At 34.0% G+C, this 22,647-nt stretch overlaps 1 protein-coding gene across 4 annotated transcripts in view; it reads left to right on the forward strand.

The window, feature by feature from the left end:
• The window catches only part of PSME4 (proteasome activator subunit 4), a 123,266-nt gene that overhangs the window by 19,128 nt on the left and 81,491 nt on the right, over positions 1–22,647 (forward strand). For all 4 annotated transcript variants that reach the window (XR_005212299.1, XM_037806422.1, XM_037806423.1 and 1 more), the window contains exons 4-10: positions 12,702–12,746; positions 14,647–14,796; positions 16,039–16,102; positions 16,689–16,763; positions 17,964–18,086; positions 19,905–19,997; positions 20,596–20,861. Coding sequence is in view for 3 of the 4 variants with exons in the window: in XM_037806422.1 (XP_037662350.1) it covers positions 12,702–12,746; positions 14,647–14,796; positions 16,039–16,102; positions 16,689–16,763; positions 17,964–18,086; positions 19,905–19,997; positions 20,596–20,861 (816 nt within the window). In the remaining variant the exon portion in view is untranslated. The remainder of the gene's footprint in view (positions 1–12,701; positions 12,747–14,646; positions 14,797–16,038; positions 16,103–16,688; positions 16,764–17,963; positions 18,087–19,904; positions 19,998–20,595; positions 20,862–22,647) is intronic.

The following is a 22,647-nucleotide window of genomic DNA, read 5'->3' on the forward strand; positions in this document are numbered from 1 at the left end:
AATATCACAAAAACATTTACCTTTTAATGTCATTACATGAGAAAGCAATAGAGGCAAAAGATGAATTGGGAATAGAAACAGGTAGTAAATGAAACCATAGACAATGTGTGCAGTAGACTTCTAAGGAGAATATCCGAGTAAGATTGAAAACTGACACCACCCAAATAAATGAAGTCAGTACATAATTTTAACAACATGAATTGCTTTTTATGCTATAACAAAAAAGGATGACAATAACAAAGCATTTTAACAACAAAATCACTGATGAAATCCCATGAGCTCCTCATGTTTTGTGTCTCTCCTAATTGCCAGTTCAATGACACATGGTTCTAAGACTATTAAAACTGTCTTCAAACATGGATACACATTTGTATGCAATAGCTATGCATGCAGAGAGACATAGAGATATTGTTTTGGCAAATCCATTGCCACAGTTGGAATTGCTATTGATGGTATGTGCTTTTTAGGAATAGTGAGTAAGTACATGTGAAATTTTCAAGAAAACAAAGTACAATGTTCCTTCTCTTTACATGTTGCAACTATTTTTTGTTGTGTAGGGCTATTCCATGAATTGCAGGTTATCTATATTCCTGACCTCTGACCATTGAAGGGCCTTTGAGTCTTCCTCAATGATTGTGATAATTAAAAATGTCCCTTACATTTATAAAATATTGCCTGCATGTGATTTAGAGGCTCACAGATTCGCTACCTCTTATCTTGCATCCATGTAGTCAAAATTGTCTGCCTCGTTAGTCACGTTCTTGTGTTTTTTTTAATATTGGTCCACAATTCTTTGCTTTCTTTTTCTCATTTTTAATTCTATAAAATTAGCTTCCTTTAAAAATCATCAGTTGTGAAACTATAATAGCTCATTTCTTTTTCTTTCTATAAATAGCACAAATACATAAAATAATACATTATTTCTTAACTTTGTCTATGTTTGATATTCTTTATTCATTTCCTTTTCAAGTGAGCAATGAGGAAGAACTATATCCACATGACCTTGGTTCCTGTGTAGCCACTAGGCTTTTGTTCATAAATAGGTATCACGTTCCATGATGGAGAAGTCTTACTTAAAATTAATTGTTTCATAAAAAGGGGGATTGGGGTTGAAAGCTGTGCCATTGAAATTTAGGGGGACACCTGTGAATATTATTTAGGATCCTGTAAATAAGAGTATTCCATATATAAAAGGATAGACATGCATACTAAAACTTATTATACCTTTGAATATAGTCACTGGAACTTGTTTGGTGTCAGAATTGCTTTAGAACAATAGAGATATGACTGGAATGTTGGCTCAGCTTTTTTCCCTTTACAGTAAGTTAGGGATGTTCCCATGCCATTTAACTCGACTGCCGAGCTAGGCAGGAACCCATTCTTCTAATTTCCAAGCCAGTATTCTTCCTCTGTACCAAGGCTTCTCAAACTTTCTAATTAACACCTCCTTTCCTTTCTATAATGCTCTAAGGTATTCCCTGAAAATGTCTGCTATGAGTAATTTCTTGGAAGTTTAGCGTTTAACATATACAGAAAGGTGTTTTTGAAGAGACTGTTCTGTCCCAGTTCAGTGGATTTGGGGGCCTTAACAAAAATCAGTCAACTATAGTACGTGGCGGTCTATTACTGAATTCTCAGTTCAATTCCATTGATCAATATGTCTGTCTTTCTGCCAATACCAAGCTGTTTTGACTACCGTGGCTTTACAGTAAGCTTCAAAGTCAGGAAGTATAAGTCCTCCCACTTTGTTTTTCTTTTTCAGAATGTTTTTAGCAATTCAAGACCCCTTTCCCTTCCAAATAAATTTGATAACCAGCTTTTCCAAGTCTGCAAAGTAGGTTGTTGGAATTTTGATTGGAATTGCATTGAGTCTGTAGATGAGTTTAGGTAGCATTAACATCTTAACAACATTTAGCCTTCCTATCCATGAACCCAGAAAGTCTTTCCATTACTTGAGGTCCCCTTTTATTTCTTTTAGTAAAGTTATGTCATCTTCTGTAGAGTTCTTTTACAGCCTTAGTTAAATTTATTACTAGGGACTTGAGTTTTTTAGTTGCTGTTGTGAATGGAATCTTTTTCTTAAGTGTCTCTTCAGCTAGGTCATTTCTGTGTATAGGAACATTACTGGCTTACGTGCATTAATGTCATATCCTGCCACTTTGCTGAGTTTGTTTATTAGCTCAAGTAGCTGTGTTGTTGATTTCTCAGGGTTTTCCAAATATGAGATCATATCATCTGCAAATAGTGACACTTTTACTTTTTCCTGTCCAGTTTGGATGCCTTTTATTTCTTTGTCTTGCCGGATTTCTCTGGCTAGAACTTCTAGCACAATGTTGAATAATAGCAGTGACAGCGGGCATCCTTGTCTTGTTCCTGATATTTGAATGAAGGTTTTCAGTCTCTCATTATTGAGTACTATGCTGGCTGTGGGTTTTTCAAGTATGCCCTTTATCATATTGACGAAGTTTCCTTCAATTCCTACCTTTTGAAGTGTTTTTATCAAAAAAGGATGCTGAATTTTGTCAAATGCTTTTCACATCTCTTGAGATGGTCATTTGATTTTTCTGTTTTGATTTGTTAATGTATTGTATTACATTGATTGATTTTCTTATGTTGAACTACTCTTGCATGCCTGGGATGAACCCCACTTGGTCACAGTGTACGATTTTTTTAGTGTGTCTTTGGATTCTATTTGCAAGTATTTTGTTGAGAATTTTTGCATTTGTATTCATTAGGGAGATTGGCCTGTAGTTTTCCTTTCTTGTAGCATCTTTATCTGGTTTTGGTATTAGAGTGATGTTGGCTTCATAGAATGAGTTAGGTAGTGTTCCATTTTCTTCAAGTCTTTAAAAGTGCTTGAGTAGGAATGGTGTCAATTTGTTTTTGGGAACTTTGATAAAATTCCCCAGTGAAGCAGTCTTGCCCTGGGCTTTTCTTTGTAGGAAGCTTTTTGTTGACTGATTGGATCTCTTTACTTGTGATTGGTTTGTTGAAGTCTTCTGTTTCTTCTCTGGTCAGTCTAGTTGTTCATCTGTTCCAGGAAATTGTCCATTTTCTCTTAATTGTCTAGTTTGTTAGCATACATTTGCTCATAGTATCCTCTTAGGATTTTTAAAAATTTCTTTGGGATCCACAGTAATGTACCCCATCTCAATTATTATTTTATTTGGGTCTTCTCTCTTTTTGACTTGGTCAATCTAGCTAAGGGTTTGTCAATCTTGTTAATGTTCTCAAAGAACCAACTTTTGGTTTTATTAAATATTCTCTCTATTGTTTTTGTTCTCCATATCATTTATTTTTGCTTTAATCTTTGTTATTTCTTTTCTTCTACTTGCTTTTAGGATTAGTTTGCTGACCATTTTCTAGCTTCTTCAGTTGTTCCATTAGTTCCTTTATTTTAACTCATTCTTTTTAATGCATGCATTTTTGAGCTATAAATTTCCCCCTCAATAGTGTCTTTGCTGCATCCCGTAAGTTTTGTTATACTGTGTTCTTGTTTCCATTAGTCTCTAGATAGTTAGCAATTTCTCTTGTAATTTCTTCTTTGACCCACTGATTGTTTAGAAGTGTGTTGTTTAACCTCCAGATGTTTGTTAATGTTCTAGATTTTTGGTGGGTACTGACTTCTAGTTATATTCCATTGTGGTCAGAGAATGTGCTTTGAATAATTTCAGTCTTCTTAAATTTATTGAAGGCTTTATGCTCCAGCATATGATCAATCTTGGAGAAAGTTCCATGAGCACTAGAGAAGAATGTATATCCTGGTTATTTGGGATGTAATGCTCTATATATGTCTGTAAAGTCTAATTCATTTACCACATTTTTTAGGTTCTCAGTTTCCTTATTGGTCCTCTGTCTGGTTGATCTATCTGTAGGAGAAAGTTGTGTATTGAAGTCTCCCACAATTGTTGTGGAAACATGAATTGCTTCCTTCACTTTTGCCAATGTTTGTCTCATGTACTTTGGAGCACCTTGATTGGGTATGTAAACATTTATGATTGTTGTTTCTTCTTGGTGAATTGTCCCTTTTATTAGTATGTAGTGTCCTTTTTTGTCTCTTTTGACATCCTTGCATTTAAAGTCTGTTTTACCTGAAATTAGTATTGCTACCTCCACTTTCTTTTGGCTGTAGCTTGCATGAAATATTTTTTTCCATCCTTTGACGTTCAGTTTCTTTGTGTCATTGGGTCTAAGATGAGTCTCATGTAAACAAAATATTGATGGTTCATATTTTTTAATCTAGTCTGCCAATTTGTGTCTTTTAATTGGGGAGTTTAATCCAGTTACATTCAGTGTTATTACTGTGAAGGCATTTCTTGAATCAGCCATCTTATCCTTTCGTTTTTATTTGTCAGATCTATTTTTTCTCTCTCTCTTTATTTCCTTTAAATTACCCTTACTAATATTCTTCAGTTCTGTGCCCTTCTCTGGGCCTTTCTCTCTTATCTTTTTTTCTCAGCCGGTAGAGCTCCCTTTAGTATTTCTTGTAGGGCAGATCTCTTGTTAACAAATTCTCTCTGCATTTGTTTGTCTGTGAAAATTTTAAGCTCTCCCTGAATTTTGCCTTCTTGCCTCCTTGGTGCCTGCTGAGTAGTCAGTACTTAGTCTGATGTTTCCTGAGTAGTCAGTACTTAGTCTGATGTTGTTTCCCTTGAATTGCTTCTCCCTCTCTGTTTTCAGAACTTTCTCCTTCTCTTCGGCATTTTTCTGTCTGATCTGAATATGTCTTGGAGTGGTTTTATTTGAATTTATTATATTTGGAGTTTGTTGGGCATCTTTGATTTGCATATTTATGTCACTTAGAAGGGTTGGAAAGTTTTCCCCAACAATGGCTTCGAATATTCTTCCAAGCCCTTTACTCTTCTTTTCACTTTCTGGGACACCAGTGATTCTTTTATTTGTGCACTTCATGTTGTCTATCATTTCCCTGAGATCCATTTGTAATTTTTCAATTTTTTCCACCATTCATTCTTTTGTGCTTTGTCATTCCATCAGTCTGTCCTCGAGTTTGCTAATTCATTCCTCAGCTCTTCAAATCTGCTCTTATGTGTCTAAACAAAATTTTTAATTTAATCAACAGTATCTTTTATTTCCATAAGATCCACTATTTTTTAATTTATTCTTGCAAATTCTTCTTTATATTCTTCTGGGTTCTTCTTCATGTCCTTTATATCCTGAACCATGACATTGATGTTTGTGTGTACTTCTTTGATTAATTGCTCCAAGTTCTGTGTCTCCTCTGGCTTCTGGCTATTTAATTTGGACATTTGGGTTATCCATATATTCTGGTTTCTTCATTATGCTTTATAATTTTCTATTGTTTTTGGCCTCTTGGCATTTGCTTATCTTGATAGGGTTCCTTTAGAATATTCGGGATTATTTGAACATTTATCTATAATTTGGCAGAGCTTCAGCTTGGTGAGTGCACTTTCCCTCACCTACCAGCAAATGGCACACTTGAGCCATCTCTTACTGTCAAGCCTGTTCTCCCCCAACTTCATCTATACCCTGAGTGGGGGTTTGTGCTGGTTTGAATGTATTATGTCCCCCAAAACGCCATTATATTTGATGTACTCTTGTGTGGGCAGACGTATCAGTGTTGATTAGATTGTAGTTCTTTGAATGTTTCCTTGGAGATGCACCCCACCCAACTGTGGGTGATGACTCTGATTGGATAATTTCCATGGAGGTGTTACCTCACCCATTCAGGGTGGGTCTAAATTAAATCACTGGAGCCACGTAAGTGAGCTGACAAACAGAGGAACTCAGTGCAGCTGTGAGTGACATTTTGAAGTGCAGCTGAGAGTGACATTTTGAAGAGGAGCTACAGCCAAGAGGGACACTTTGAAGAACACACGGAAGCTGAGAGAGTAGCTGCAGATGAGAGGCAGTTTGAAGATGGCCACTGAAAGCAGACTCTTGCTCTGGAGAAGTTAAGAGAGGATGCCCCAAGAGCAACCGAGAGTGACATTTTGAAGAGGAGCTGCGGCCTAGAGAGGAACGTCCTGTTAGAAAGCCATTTTGAAACCCGAACTTGGAGCAGGTGCCAGCCACGTGCCTTCCCAGCTAACAGAGGTTTTCTGGACGCCATTGGCCATCCTCCAGTGAAGGTACCCGATTGTTGATGTGTTACCTTGGACACTTTATGGCCTTAAGACTGTAACTATGTAACCAAATAAACCCCCGTTATAAAAGCCAATCCATTTCTGGTGTTTTGCATTCAGCAGCATTAGCAAACTAGAACAGGGTCCAAACCATGTGGAAGTCCAATCAGTGCACCAATTTTCCATATACACTGGGGACCGCCAGCCCTATGGGTGGGGATCGTGTCCTGTGCAGTTTGGCAACAAGTCCGCTCCAGGTCACGGTGGACCTGGCTGTTCCCGGGTTTGCAGGTGGAGTCCTCTGGGGCTGCAGAGCTGCGCATCTCACCTTCTAGTTCAAATGCCCCACAGTCCCTGTCTGCTGTCTGCCCAAGTCCCTGGGCTTGGGGGAGGGCTCCTTGCACTTCCATGTAGCATCCTTGCATCTAGGCTGTGCACACCGTGGGCTTCTGTGGAGGAAGAGTGGATGCTGTCCCAGGCATTTCCGAATCCCGAATTCCCTCAAGGAAGCTCTCAGCCACAGGACTGTGGAGGGTCACCTCCCCAACCCATTGCAAAGATGGCTGTATGGGGCATGGAAAGCTGCTTCCCTCTGCGCTTGTCTGCCTGCTCCAACCTCCAGTCCCTGAGACAGGGACTCTCAGCCATGAGTCTGTGTAGGGTTATCACCTGAGCCAAGCGCTGAGGTGGGTGCCCCGGGCGTGGAAGGTTGCCCCTCCTTGCTTGTCAGTCATCTCCCTAACATTTTATTTTAAACATATCTGTATTGTTTGTTAAATAATATCTTTGTAAGTAGAAATTTCTTCTCTGTGTATCTGGCTAAAATTGATGCTCTAGGAAGATAGTCCTATTGATCCAGTTGCTTGGAGTACTCTACACACAGGGTTTAATGCCTTCACTATACAGTTAAGTATTTTTTTGGCCTTTTTCCTCAATGACAATGTGATGTTCTAATCTGAAGGGTACAGAAGGGGTACAGGGAATCTGGGACTACTTTTGAGGGGGCTCTTGCATGGTGCAAGTTTGCACTATAGGACAAAATTAAAAACCTAGTCCTGTTAAATTTTTTTAATTGCACTTAAAATTTTTTCAGGATTGGTAAGTCTTTTTTCATATTTTCTAATTTTTTGTCATCCTTTTACTATTGTCTTCATATATTTACCTTTCATTTTGAAAGGAGTACCTATTACCTTCTTTTCATTCAGGTCACACTTGTATATAGTTATGAAAATTCTGCCTTGAAAGATTTTCAAATCCTTTGGTTCTTGGACTTTCTTGATCACACTTCAGAATTGCTTGCTTTGATTTTAAACAGAAAAGAAATCTAGTAATCTTGGTTCTTATGCAGAAATGTTAAAGAAACCATTTAGAATGCCAAACAACAGTACTTTTACTTTTTTGATTTTCAGTTATTCTCCGTCCACTGAATTTCTAAGAGGAAATAATTTTTAAAATTTTTATTTACTTTCTACTTTAAAAGTTCTATTTAGCACAGCAATATAGCAAGAGTTTTAAACTCTTGCAGTTAAGGGATAAAATTATGACTTTTTACAAATGTTTTACTTAAAGAAACCCTTTAATTTATAAAGAGCCATTTTATATGGCTTGCTTTTGGAGTTGGTATTCTGTTTTCATCTTAGATGTATTATGACACATTTTGAAACAGTTTTGTCAGCTGACTGTATGTCTGTAATGTGTTCATACTATTTTTAGGATTACTATTTTTAAAATCAAAAGTGTAGGTTGCTTCATTTGTTAACCATTTGGCTTTCAAATCTTAAACTCGTGTCTTATGTGTTTGTCCTTATCAAAACCTCTGCTTAGAGTGCTATGCATTTCATTATGATTTAAAACACTGACTGTCGTTTGGAACAATGATTATCAAACTTTCTTTTTCCCTGCAATTTCCTTGCCCTTTTCCCTTACATTCCCATTTCCCCTTTTCCTCCTCTTCTCTTTCTCCTTCCTTCCTGTGTACTCCCTCCCTTCCTGTGTCTCTCTTTTTCTTTTTTTTTTTTTTTTGCTTCTGATACAAAACGCCCTTTTCAGCCTCCTCGTGTTTCTACTTTCTATTAGAAAAATAACTTGTAGGGTTTCTTATTTAATAGGGAAATCAAAATTGGAGTGGAGCTAAGTATATAGTTGTGAACTCTACGCTAGCAATGAAAGGACTGCTTATTGTTTACTTCATAAGAGAAGCATATGAACCTTGTAGGCATGTTTTGTTTCATTGGCTTACATTTTTGGTTCACGACTAGTTTGGGCAAAGATAACTCATTTTTTTTTAAATTTTTATTTTTTAAAATATCTTGTTTGTCCTTTATATATATTGTTCTAAGGATATACTCTTTCATTATACTTTTTCATTTTTCATATTAATACACCTCTGGAAAAATTCAGTATCCCCCTTTTCTAGTACTTGTTCTTGAGGGCATTGTTTCTCCTTTGAAAGGACTATTTGAGTTGGTGCTCTAATCCTTAAGAGGCAGTTAAATCCTCAGTTTTTTTAATCTATTTTTCCACATGTTCTTGACTTCTGTTTGGGGTTTCCTGGCACATGGTCACATTTCTGAGCTTAAGTCACTGCCAGCAGCTCATGAGTGATCTCTAGCTACAGAATTTAATATGGTAATGAAATGATGAAAGTAATTTCTCTTAGGATCTGTTGACATTTTAAATCTTTTTTACAGTTATTTTGTTAATAAAGTACAATAATTTTTAATATTGTATTTAGGGACCGACCATTCTATTTGCTTTGTTTTTTTAATATTCTGTTTTTACTTCAAAATTAGAGAACAAGTGGTTGAGTTTTATTAATGTTTTTTTTTTCAAAAGTTGTCTTTGCTACAGTGATCTTTCTTTAAAAATGATATTTTTTTTAAGCAATTTAAAAAAAATACTTAGTTCAAATCAATCAGGCTTATCATCACCTTAAGCAGTTTGTGTGTACTCTTTTTACATGATCAGTAATAATTATTAAGATTTCTTAACATTTGCCTTACAGGTATACCTTTTTTCTTTAAGAAATTTTAATGAGAAAACTAATGTTAATGTTACGTTAATGATGAATGTGTTGTATTTTATTTATATACCTTTCTTAATGGTGAAGTTATCTTGACCCTAATTATGTGTGAAGTGGTTGTGAAAAATGACTTTTTGCTAATTTAACTGAGCAGTAATTAGATTTGAAAGATTAGCTATAAGATGTATGTTTGGCTAATTAATTTTGGAAAAATTAGAAAGTAGGTAAAACTGAGTTCAAGATGAAGTGTTTGGCACTTGCTTAAGAAAAGAAAAAACTGTGTAAACAGTTATTAAATTATAAGCAAATTAAGGAAGATGTGGACAGAATGTGCCAAAGTTACAGTTCCCTGGTTTGTTTACGAAAAAGCAAATGTGACCATTCAGGAGTTTTTTAGTTCAAGAATTGTCGAGTGAAGCAGAAGACACTCTGGCTATGGGCAGTACACTTTCCTCCAGTCTTGAATGTATCATCTGCTGTACATTTTTCTGGTTTAGAAGGGAATTTTGTCCTGATAGATAGGTAAGCCTAAGAAGGCAGAGACATAAATCTCCAGGTTTTTATAAGTCCAGTATTTCAGTAACTGGAGTATCTGCAGGCTAAGGCTATGGCTTTCCTCCTGTCTCTCTTTGCTATGTGTTAGGCATTTACTTGATTAACGTCATCATAAGAAAACTGAGGCCCAGAGATGGAAATTCATTCAGAGTCATTGGTTGAAATTGGGACAAGAACTTAGTTTTTCTGATATTTTCTGCCCTGATAAATAGAGTGGTAATTAGGAAAGGAATTATATGAAGGCAGCATAAGCACAAAATTTCAGTTCTTAAAAGCATTGAAAATATGGTTTAGTTTATTTTGACCAGGTATAACATAATAATTATACTTAATATTTATTGTGCTTAATTCTGGGCCAGATAACTGCTTTCCATACCTTACCTCATTCTCATTTAATTTCTTTATAACAGACCTATGAAAGGTAGGTATTATTATTCTTACATAGATGAAAAAACTGAGATTACAATATTGTACTGTTAGTAAGTGGTAGAGCTGGTATTCACATCTATGTCTGTCTGACTCCAGGTCCAAGCTGTGAACCATTACATTCTATACTATGGCTTTCTTTTCTACTTAACATGTCTTTTTTCTAAGAGGAAATAGCATATGTGTAAACCCATCCACAAAGCTTAGTCACTCTTACCCTTTTGATTTTTTTTAGTAGTATTCTGAATTGTTATCACTTTAGTGTTGTAAATTTCCAGCAATTGGAAAAGTATGTGGTGGTTATTCACTACTTCTAAAAATTAGTGAAATGTAGTCTAGTAGCATCTAGCCTTAACCTTTTATTTTATTTTTAAACAGAAACATTGTTCCCTTCATCTTGAGAGATTACAAGAATCACAAAAGGTCACTATACAGATATCACAGGTTAGAGAGATTGTACCCTTTTCTGGATAAAGAGCATAAATCCACTGATTCAGGCCTTTTATGTAAGGATGGGATTGTAATTGACTTTATTTAGATGAGCTAAATCACATTCCCACTTAAGCTAATCCTCTAATGAATGAAGTGATCGCTATCAAGTATTATAATTAGCCTCCTATTCTGCTAAAGAATGAAGAGTACTGGCTTGCCAGAGAAACCTTGTAGTTCTGCAGTCTTTATGACTTGCTTTCTACAATCATTTTGTACATTATTTGAAAGTTTGTTGGTAGAATAGGAAAGTTACTTAGTGGAAACAGCAGGCTTTCTGTGTAGCACACTTTCTCAAACAAGTTGCTACAGAACCTATAAAATGAATGTAAAGTTACATGAACATAAAATGTTAGGAACTGGTAGAATTATGTATCTTCTGCATATCTTCATGGGTAGCCAGTTTACCATTTTAGAATTACCTTTTTAAAGCCTGCATTTAAGTCAATCTGTTGTTTGGTTGGGAAGTAGATTGCTATCTGTAAGTTTTGCTTGTTTCTAAATGAGGTTCTTCAATCCAAACTAAAAAGAGATCCAGAGATCTGTGCATTGTTACCCTGATAGAAACTGTTTGAGTATCATAAATAAATAAATAGATAACCATAAAAATGAAGAAATATATGTGAACATATAGCCTTGTTACAAGGCTTTGGAAAGACCCAGAAGTAGAAAAAACAGCTATGATCTCCAGGGAGCTTTAATGTAGTTGAAGAGAAGTCTGCCCTTTTTTGTTTTACAGGGCAAAAAACTTAAATATTCCCTAAATTCAGTTGTGTTTCTGAGTTGCTTAGCTTTTCTGTTATAGAAAACAGGACCTCTTTCTGATAATCAGAAAAAAGTGTTCTCTGGCTATGGCCCTTTTTCCCATTTTATAAGCAAATTTATTTCATGAGTTGTAGCCTGTTTCCTAGTTAGTTAATTTTTCTCTGGGTAGTTTAGACATTAAAGAGGATTCCTCCTACTCCCAAGTAGTGAGATAAAGATTTTCTGTCTTGGTTGTATAGGGAATTGGTTATTGTGCTGAGTCTTGCTTTATGTTATTCCTTGGAATTTCTTCACAGATTAGTTCTTAAGTGCTCAGATAAGGTGGATAGACTTTTGGACTTAAGTAAAATGTTCCTGAGGCTTTATGACGAAGTATCAGGTGGAAACATTGCCTGAAAATTACCCCTTTATCCCCGTAATAATTCTTCTTCTTCTTCTTTTTTTTTTTTTTTTTTTTTTTTTTAGATTTGGGGACTTGTTTTATTGTTACGTATATACATTGTACTGCAAATAGTCACAAATTTACTTTAAAATTCCACTTTATAATTACCTGGTATCCTTTTGTTTTGTTTGTTTGCATTTGACCTCTTTTAACTGTGCTGAAATGGTGTAGCTAATATTTTGAATATTCCATTATGGTCATGTATGTTTAAACCAGTATACATTGACCTTTTTATTAAAAAAGAAACATTAATTCTTAATTAATATAAAATTTTTGTCTTAGTCTCATGTTTTCACTTGAGGCACCTGCAAGTTGGAATATGAATTATAGCTTTTAATGTTACTCAACTAACTTTAAGTAGCTGGTCAAAAAGGTGGCTGTTGCTCTTTTTGATAAAAATTATTGCTGGTAATAAAGTGCCATGTAGGGTTATAGAACTCTCATCAATTGGTTACAGAAAACTAATTTCTGATAGTAGCTGAATAGAAGCACACCAGATTTTGGTATGTCTGTTGTTTGTATTTTGATATAAAAGCCTTTAAATGAAAATTAGTCTTTGAAGTTTTAAGCCACTAAGCATACTTCATGAAGTATTGATAAATGAGGACATTGCTGCCTACTTTGTAAAGATTAAAAATGATTTGCCTTTTCCTAATGTAACATTTTCTTCCCTTTAGCTCATAGCATAGAAATACCAGGGTGAGGGAAAGAATAGATTAAGGAGTTTAGCTAGTTAATCCTCTCAATTCTGTCTCTATGAAAGAAAAAGTTTAGTTATTGCATGGTCACAGATAATATCTAAATATATGAGCATATCTTGGAGATATTTATAAATTTGAATTATATGTTTTTAAAATGCACCAATCTAATTTTACAAATGGCTTTTTCCTTCTCCCAGTTCTGTAGAAAATGTTCTCAAAACTCTCGTGAAAAACTGCCGACCGTAAGTAGCTTTTCAGTTTCTAAAGACACTTGTTTCTGTGGGCTTTTTTCCATCTTTAGTATGCTTTGAAGAGGAACTTAAAGGTATAAATAATCCTGGCCTGTTAGTTACTGAACACAACATATTTCTAAGTTTTGAACTGAATTTTTCAGATTTCAGTTTTAAGTCCTAGTATATTGTAAGTGGTGTGGGTTTCAGTTACCCCTTATATAGTAAGAATACCATAATTTACTTATAATTATCTTTATTTGAAAGGGTTCCCTAGAATATTGGTGTTTGTTATTCACCTTAAATGCATTTCCCAAAATGAGCAATATAGGTATTGCATTAAAATATGAGTAATTACAAGAAGGTTTATCCATAAGTTTTTTTCAGTGTTTTCTTTTAGTAGAATATTTGACCTTAAATATCCCATATTCTGATGCTTAAAGATGAATATGGATTGAATTTTATTTTAATTAAAGTCAAATTCTATGTACTTGAACTATTGTCTTGTTCTTGTTACTAAGACTACTTTCCTAATATGAGTGCCGTGAATTCTGTTGAATGAAATGCCCTGAATTATATGTTTGTAATATAAGTCAAAGTTATTTAATAAATTAGATATTTATTGTTGACCTGTTCTACTCAGTGTTGGGCAACTGTATTTCCTGGATATAAGATTTTTCTATAAGAAGCTTAAGAGCAAACCCGAGTCGTAGCCACCAGTGAGCAGTGTCATCTTGTGCTAGGCAGTAACCCTCTTGGCCTTTGTTTCTTCCTGGAAACTTGATTATCACCAAGGTACTTACTGATCTTTCAGTTCTTAGGTAATTCATCAAACTCCAATTTTTTTTTTTTAATTATTAGGCTAACAGTGATTTATTTGACAGAAAAATTAGAAAGGGGAATTAATGCATGAAATCCTCAATGGCAGATGACCCCCCCCCTTTTTTTTTATTCCAACCTGTAGCAATCTGGACTCAAAAATATTACTAGAAATGTAATTTTATTTTTCATATAAAAGAAACAGATATAGAATGCATAAAGACATCAAAATATATATGATCAATAATAGGATGTTCAAGCCAAACCCAGAAGTGGATTTGAAAGGGCTTTCTAACTTCTTTGGTCATGCCCAAATTAGAAGATCACTTACATGCCTTATTGGAAAAAAAAAAAAAAAAAGCCCTCAGGGTGTACTTTGTAAATTATATGTGGGTTTTCTTTATCCATTCACCTTAGTTGTATGTGCATATGCACACTTTAGATTTTAATTTTCTAAATTTTCTCTAACCCAGGAATGTTCCTGCCCCTTTCATGACTTTGTAGAATATTAGAGCTGGTAGAACTATATCATCTAGTCCAATTCCCTCATTTATACAGGAGGACTCCGTGGTCCAGTGAGGTTAAACAGTTTGTCCAAAGGTGCCTAGAAATTCCTGGGCTGAAGCTCTTTCTCATTTTAGTGATTATCCGTTTCTTAAATAGTCTGAATTCTACTGACAAAATTTTTTTTTGCTATTGCTGTTACATAGCACACACACACACACACACATATGCAAATATGTTTAACTTTGTAGGTGAATTTGGGTGACTTTACATTTTATCTGAGCTTTATCAGCTATATAGCATTTGTTATGTGAGGATAGTAAGTTACATAGACAAGAAGATAATTTACCTTTCCCTAAGTGTGCCAGGTATATTTATGTTAATGTTGCAAAATACGTGTTTCTTACAGGCTAACTCGACATTTGTATTTGTAGCATGTGATATAATGAAATCCATTTCTCACTCCCTTTTATGATGGTTATATACCTCTGTTGTAAAACTTTTTTTTTGTTTTTGTGTTGTTATTTTTTTTCTGTTATAAAACTTTTAGCAAGTGATCAGATATATGAAAACCTTTTTCTTTATTTAGATATTTTCCTGCAGATGCCACAGCCGAGATGCTAGAAGAATGGCGGCCTTTAATGTGCCCTTTTGATGTAACAATGCAAAAGGCCATTACTTGTTTTGAAATATTTCTTCCTACTTCCCTTCCTCCAGAACTTCATCATAAAGGTTTTAAGTAAGTATATATATATATATATATATATATATATCTTGAATTTTTGAATACAATATGAAATACAGATACACAAGCTAACTAGTAAAGCAGTAATAAAGAAAAATTTGCAAACTCAGCTATTATGTTTATTATACTTGAAGCATGTGAAGGTTAAAAGAGTTAAAACATAAGATTGTAAATAGAGAATAAAGCTTATAAGTCAAGCTAGAAAAGATGAGGGCTTTAAGAAATAGGAAAAAAAAATGGAAAAGCAAAAAGGTATGGAAAATATCAGTAAACAAACAGTGATAGAAATGTTAAATTTTGTATCAGGGAAAGGAAAAGTATTTTCCTAAAATTTAGTTTTACTCATAATGTGTAGTTTTCCTTGGGCAGTTTTCATAATCTTTGTTACATGTTCTTGTCTGCACTGTTTAGGAACTGTTTATTTCTACATGATTGTAGGTATAGAATAAATCCTAAAATCCAAAATATATAGAAAGGCATATGTGTACCTTTATGAAAAAAGAAAATGGTATGAGAAAAAGACTGGAAGGATAACTGATTATTACTCTGGGGTTCATGATTAGTTTTTTTGTCGGGAGGGGTCTTCCATATTTTCTATAGTGAGATATTAAATCTTTTAATAATCAGAACTTTTATATATAGCCATATGTCTATTTTATGAGATCTTCAGAAATTCTAAAAACTTTACTTTTTTGACATTTGTAAAGCTTAATTAATGACATACAAACATTTCTTGCCCCTACATTTTTCTTCTTTCTTTGATTTGAGATAATTTCTGCCACCATAATGCTATTGAACCTAACACCTCTGGGTCCCATATTTCTTTTCTGAAACCTTTGCTATAGGGTTTCTTAATGGAGTAATTACTAATTAACTGGCTTATTAAAGAATGTAAGGGAGAGTTGCAGATTAGATAGCAACAGAAAGACAATAAAGATAAAGAATAAAGGCAGAGGAGAGAGAAGAGATATTATAAAGAGGATAGGGATGGGCAATAAGTATCTAACAACAAAGTATAAGTTTAGTAGAGATTATTCTCTTAGCAAATAAATTGGAAGGGTAATGTTCAGACAAGAAATACCTCTGTTCCACTAAGTTTGTAACTTTCAGTATTAATTTTTCTAGGTTGTGTAGTTATCAATAAGAATAATAGATTTAAAAAATACAAAGGATATCTGGCTTTGAACTAATTTCTATAAATCACTTGCTATTTATAACAACATTTTTCTTCTTCAGACTTTGGTTTGATGAATTAATTGGCCTTTGGGTTTCAGTGCAAAATCTCCCACAGTGGGAAGGGGTGAGTATCCCATCTTCTTCTAAACTTTTAAATTTGAAAATAAACGTATCATCATTTGATGTGTAACTTCAGTTCTTTGGAATTGGTTATTAGCAATGTTGTGACCAATTCTTTTTCGTTTTATTTACTATGTTCTAACAGAAGTACTTTCTTCATTTTGGCTTTGTCAATATCCTGGGGTATTCACATGTATTGTGAAATGCATAAAATTTAAGCTTCTGCTGTCTGCTTCCTTTTGTACCCATACTAGTATGGTGCTGGACACACAAGTGGATGTTTTCTACATACTTACTGGATTACAATTTCTATTTATGTTAGCATTGTGGGTCATGCTTTGTCATTTCCCTTTTTGGAAGCATTACAATTGCAATTGATTTTAAATAGATGATGTAAATCCAAATTTAAATTTAGAGATTTTAACCATATATTAAATTAACCATATATTAAATTAAAGTGTGCCAATGATTGTTCAAAAGAACAAATGGATAAAGGCCAAGTTAACTGTGACACTTAAAAACTGAGTCATAGCAAAGCATCAAATGACAAATATGTTTACCTAACTCTCTTTCTCTCTGCTTACTTTCAGCAACTAGTAAATCTCTTTGCTCGATTGGCTACAGATAATATAGGGTACATAGATTGGGATCCGTATGTACCAAAGGTAATAAGAACAATTGAATATACAGTAGCACTGGCATGAATTTTATATCAGTAAGAAGTATGTTTTATTTGATAATTCCAAATACCACATAAACATAATGCTTGTATGTATGTTTTTTGACCATTAGTAAAACATAAAAAAAATTAATTTACAGGGTTGGATCATTTATTTTTAAAAAGTAATTGGATCGTATCAGAGCATCATAATGTGTGATTTTTGTCTTACACTTGCAGAACACGAATTATAATCAGTAATGGGTAATTAGCAAAGTACAGTATATTATTCAGGGTTTCATATATTCATACCTTCCAGCAAATTTTGTTTATTGTATTTGATTGCTATTCTAGGGTATTTTCCACTTTTAGATAACATCATATATTTTCCTAGAGTAAATAAAGCTGGAACATCTAAAGGCCTTTTTCCATATTGTTTTACTTGCAGCAGAACGACCCACAGGACTTTAGGAGAGTTAGGACTGGGCACCCAAATGATTTGATGCAAACTGACATTAGAGCAGGGCTGAGGAGATGGAGACGCAAACAGCTGCTCTGTTTGCCTTTGTTTGTTCAGTTTTCCTTTGCTGCTGGTCATTAGAAACTAAGTAAAGAGGAAAATTAGTTCTTCCCCACCTTCAGGCACCAGTTAGTAATGACATTGTAAAAGATAAATTTAAATGTATTAAAATATAACAATAAATTAAAGTACAAATTCCTAGGGGAAAAAATTGACATTAAAATTTTTAGAGGGAAATCAATCAGCTAGTAAATATTTGCACTCATATTGGTGCTATTGTGCATCCTTTGCATAGAATTGGAGACTGGACAAAAGGAATTTATGTGCATTTACAGAGGCAAAAAGGAGTCAAAATATTTTCATGTTTAACTACAGTATCTACAGTTTGTCTTCTTTATGTTTATGAATCTCATTTTCTCTGTGTTCGGATACATGGATTCAGCTGCTTCATATCTGCATATCCGGGACCTCAAAGTGTCTTAAAACTTAGCTATTTATAGACATCTATACATAATTTTGAGATAAAGCAAGTTTTTGAGTAGTATGCAATATTGCTTCGAAGATGCATATATGAAAATGAGATATCCAATAACATTAGTATATAACTCTTATTAAATTTTTAAGGAGAGAGTTATTTTGTACCTTGCAAATATTTATTTTTATTTCTTCCTTTTTTTTTTTTTAAAGATATTTACAAGAATTCTAAGAAGCTTGAACCTCCCAGTGGGAAGCAGTCAGGTGTTAGTCCCAAGATTTTTAACAAATGCTTATGATATAGGACATGCTGTTATATGGATCACTGCCATGATGGTTTGTAATACAGTATTTTAATTTTATGTAGTTCATCTAAATTTTGTGTTAACCATCCAAAAACCCTATAATCAATTTAAGTCCCTGTTAGTGATTTGGTTTGTCACTTGATTCTTGGATATCATGTTTACACACCCAGAGTGTTATATTAATGTATTACTTAGAAATCTCCCTAACCAATGAACCTTAAAAGCACTGTCAAAATTTTAGAATTTTGAGGGATTAATAAACAGACCAGGAATCAGAATCATAGAGAAAAGGACTTCCCCAGAGTAAGTTGATAATGATAAAGGTGGGATTAGAACTCAGGGTTCCTTATATGCTCGGTAAATCCAATGCCCCCTTGGTGTTTTAATTGTTAATGTTCACATAAAACATTGTACTCAGCACAAAACTTATTAATAAAGAAATCTTAGTGAATGGGAAAGTATTGTCATCATTGAAATAAAGTCAGAATGTATACACAAGTTTAGATTTCACTGTCATTTTTCAAATAAAAATATTGGAACAATTTTACACTCTAGTTTTCTGAATTGTCATTCACATATTGCTTCTACAGCTATCTCTTGCTTGAATTATTGTTCTGTTTGATATTGGCTTGTTTTTGTGGACAAGACAAAGATTGCTAGAAGTTTGCCTCTTAAATTTCATTGCAAGAGAAAGAATACTAAAGATATTCAAGCTCCCTCTGTTTTGGCCATTTCATTGTTAAGTGGAAGGAAAATCCCATTTCTAATACTCAATAAGAACAAAAACATATGGATGTTAACATCTTACATAACCAATGTATTGGAACTCATTTTGGGGGTCCTCAGATTTAAGTAGTTATTGGTATCAACCTTTTTTGAGTTAATTTTGCTGTGTTTTCCCAAAGAATTGTTCTCCTTGGGAACTTCATTTTGTGTTAAGTGTGAAAATGAGTTAAAATTTTGACAAATTTGTTGGTATCTTGCTGTGGATTTGTTATGGTTTCTTTGAGTGATTGCCCTTTTCTGGGTGGATTTACTAGATTGGGAAATATGCACATGATTTCATTTCAGGAGGGAGACATGTTCCTAATATAATCTTATATTCTTTCTTAATTCTGTGTTGTTTCTGGAAATAAGATCCTCATGAAAGATAAGGGGTGTCAAGGCCAAGCTGTAGTCCTTTGTCCCAGTGCCAGTCAACTTGATAAACTGCATGCTAACTATTTTTCCTCATTTTTCAGCCAGGTTTGTTTTTGTTGATGGTTTGGTTGGTTGGCTAGTTGGTTGTTTTTGTCTGTTTTGGCAACAGATTAATAAATAAAAATATTTTTCTTTTGAATCAAAGTGTGTTCAAATGTAACTAGTTTGGTCATTTTAAGCATTTAAAAGTAATCATAAAACCACCTATTGAGTGCATTTATGTAAATCTCATTTCATGTAGTAGAAAATTCATTCATTGAGTCATTTAAGAAATGCTTTGTATGCCTGATATTACCGCTCTTCATTATTTTAACATGATAATCTTAGTAGCAAATTTTAGTATCCAAGTTATTTGACTGCAGGGCATTGATATAGTATTAGCCTAATTTTAAGGGTAATCTTCCTGATTTTCTAATTTGGTTTAGGTAGGTTGTCCTTATTTTAGTAGTATGTTTTTGATTGATTTGCATAAAATTAATGGAAGAATTGTTTTTTTGACCTATATTTAGAAATAGCATTGATTTTTCTCAGCAGGATGAATATGAACCAAATTAGAGATGTATGCATAGGCTTGGGCTTGTTGACCTTTTCATTTTTTTGCAGTGTGATGTATGTACTGATATTTTCTTTTACTCTTTTATCTGAACAGGGTGGACCAAGTAAGCTAGTACAGAAACACCTGTCTGGGTTGTTTAACAGCATCACATCTTTTTACCATCCTTCAAATAATGGGCGCTGGCTGGTGAGTGTATTTGTAAAGATTCCTAATTGATTAAAGATGAAGGCCCCTACTACACCAAATTTTACCTTAACTTTGGTGGTTGTTCATTTTGCATTTGTAGGGCTTGGAGTTTTTAAAGACATGTTTATACCTATGTTTATAGTACCAGTAGTGTAAACTGTAATACATTTTCTATCTTTTATAGAAGCTTTGGCTATATGTAAGTGATTAAGTGCAAAGTAAATTACTTTCTTTTTCAAACATATAGATCCTAATAGAAATAAGATAATACTGTTGTAGTAACAAAAATTCCACAAAAGCATGAGATCACCATTTCAGTCCTATAGTGTCAACTTTCTTCATATATATATGGCTTTTCATATATATAATAGAAGATTTATGTGGTGAAATTTCTTTTAAAAGTGAAATTTGAAATTTGTTTTTATTGTTATCAATAATTAGTTGGTAAAAGTGTTTTATCTATTTATGCCATGTAGGTCTTTGTAATATAATATGAATTGTTATTTAAAAACTCTTTTCTTGTGGGAGGGTAGCAAGGAACCATGAATGTCTATGTGGGGAAGTAGAACCTACCAGCCTTTTGCTTCTGTGTCCCCAGAACAAGTTAATGAAACTACTTCAGAGGTTGCCAAATAGTGTTGTTAGAAGATTGCATCGTGAAAGATACAAGAAGCCTTCTTGGTTAACTCCTGTGCCTGATAGCCATAAGCTTACTGATCAAGATGTTACAGACTTTGTACAATGCATTATTCAGCCTGTCCTCTTGGCTATGTTTAGCAAAACTGGTAGTCTAGAAGCAGCCCAGGCTCTGCAGAATCTTGCACTCATGAGACCTGAGTTAGTAATACCCCCTGTACTTGAAAGGTAAGTGTAGCTTTACATGTTTTGTTGAAGCCTCAGCTGTGGCTAGGTTATTCTGTTTATGTGTTCGCTTTCCTTTTCTCTTCTTGGTTCTCTTTTCATCTCATGGCTGCCATTTAGCTTTTTCAGTGCTTATTCCTGTTCTTAAAGGATAAGTGAGAAATTTTAACTGAAATGATTGGTAACTTGGTAAAGCTTTTTGGGGAGAAAAGAAAATGGATAAAATAAGTATTTTGGATTTTTTGCACATTTTTATTACCTACTGTTTTGCTCATAATTTAAGATCTGACTGTAGTTTCCTCAAAATATAAGTATCACTAAATATTGAGAGCATGGCAGAGAATGAAGTGATTTTGGATTTCTATTGTTTCTTAGACTCAGTGACAAAGAAGAAAAATTGGTTGTCTATTTTTTTCATATGTTGTATAATGTTAGGATTATTGTTATCAGTATAAATTTCATTGAGTTCATTTTGTTTTGTGTGTTGAAATGGTAATGAAAATAATGAAAAAGCTCTCCATTTGCTCTGAGTCACGGTCACATTATAGGCCTAGTGTGCTTCCAAAGGGAGAGCTACTCTCAGTTCTTTTGCTGCTCAAGAGCAGATCACTTTGGCTTTCTGTTATGCCTCTGCTTCCTCTGCTGCCTTTTCTCTTTGTCAGAAGTAGAGGTGGAATGATAGTGGTTAGAGCCCAGAAGGATCTAGCAATTTGTGTTTCATAACCCTCATTTGTTCAAGGTCCTTAGTGTCAGAATCCAGACCACAGCACATTTTCTGGCCTGCTGTTGAGACAGGGATATATTCATATTGATCATATTTACTTAGGGAAAAGTATTCTGTTAAAGATCTCAACCAAACCGAAGCTTGTTTTGCCATTATCTGTAAAATTCATTTGCTCTAAATGTCTGGCCCTGTGCCCAATGATGTCAGTATTTAAGTTAGGTTGTTACTCCCTTTCCCATCCTTTGCTATTTTGGGTGCACATTTTAGGACACTGAAACTTTTCTAGCACGTAGAACTTAATTGGGAATTGGAGCACGGGGAATGTAGGCAGTTCTCCCTCTGCCTTCTACCCATGGTGTTCTTTGCTGCTTGGCCTCCATCAGGTGGCAAGCCCCTTAATGCTACCTGACTCCTCTGTTATCTCTAAGGAGGGACTGCAGCTGTTTGCATAGTTCAAATTAGAAGTTGAGAGTGTCTAGTGTTTATTTACCCTTACTTTAGTATTTTTTCAGCTGATTAATTATGAATAGTGAGGTAATTTTTTTAGTTTAAGAACCTTGTAAATACAAATACATGTATCTGTCACATTTTTCTTTAGTCTTCAGTTTTTGGATAAATTTAATGTCAGCATATTGAGTGATGATAAATATTTAACTGATAAAGTGGGTAACTCAACATTTTAAAAAAACTTTCAGCCATAATTTTGTGCTATTTAGGAAGTGCATGACAACTTTTTTCCAAAGATTTTTTTTTTTCATTTATAAGCCATAAATTTTTTCATTTAAAAAGAAGTCAGAATGTAGAAAAATGTTTTTGAAACACTCAGTTTTGCATCTCTAAAAGACTGCCTCTGATAAAGAGTTTGACATGTTTTCTCCGTCTTTTAAAATAAGTTTAGGTTGGTTTTTTTAACTCTAGTTATAAATCTTCCTTTTCCCACTTACTAATATAGTCTCTCATTATTTACCTTCTCTGTAAAAGTAGCGTTTAAAGCAACTGCATAGAATTTAATGTTCTGCGTTTATCTGTTTGCCTAACCATTTTTTTCTATAAAGCTATTTTTTC

Source organism: Choloepus didactylus, chromosome 17, assembly GCF_015220235.1.
Source record: "Choloepus didactylus isolate mChoDid1 chromosome 17, mChoDid1.pri, whole genome shotgun sequence".
Taxonomy (NCBI): domain Eukaryota; kingdom Metazoa; phylum Chordata; class Mammalia; order Pilosa; family Megalonychidae; genus Choloepus; species Choloepus didactylus.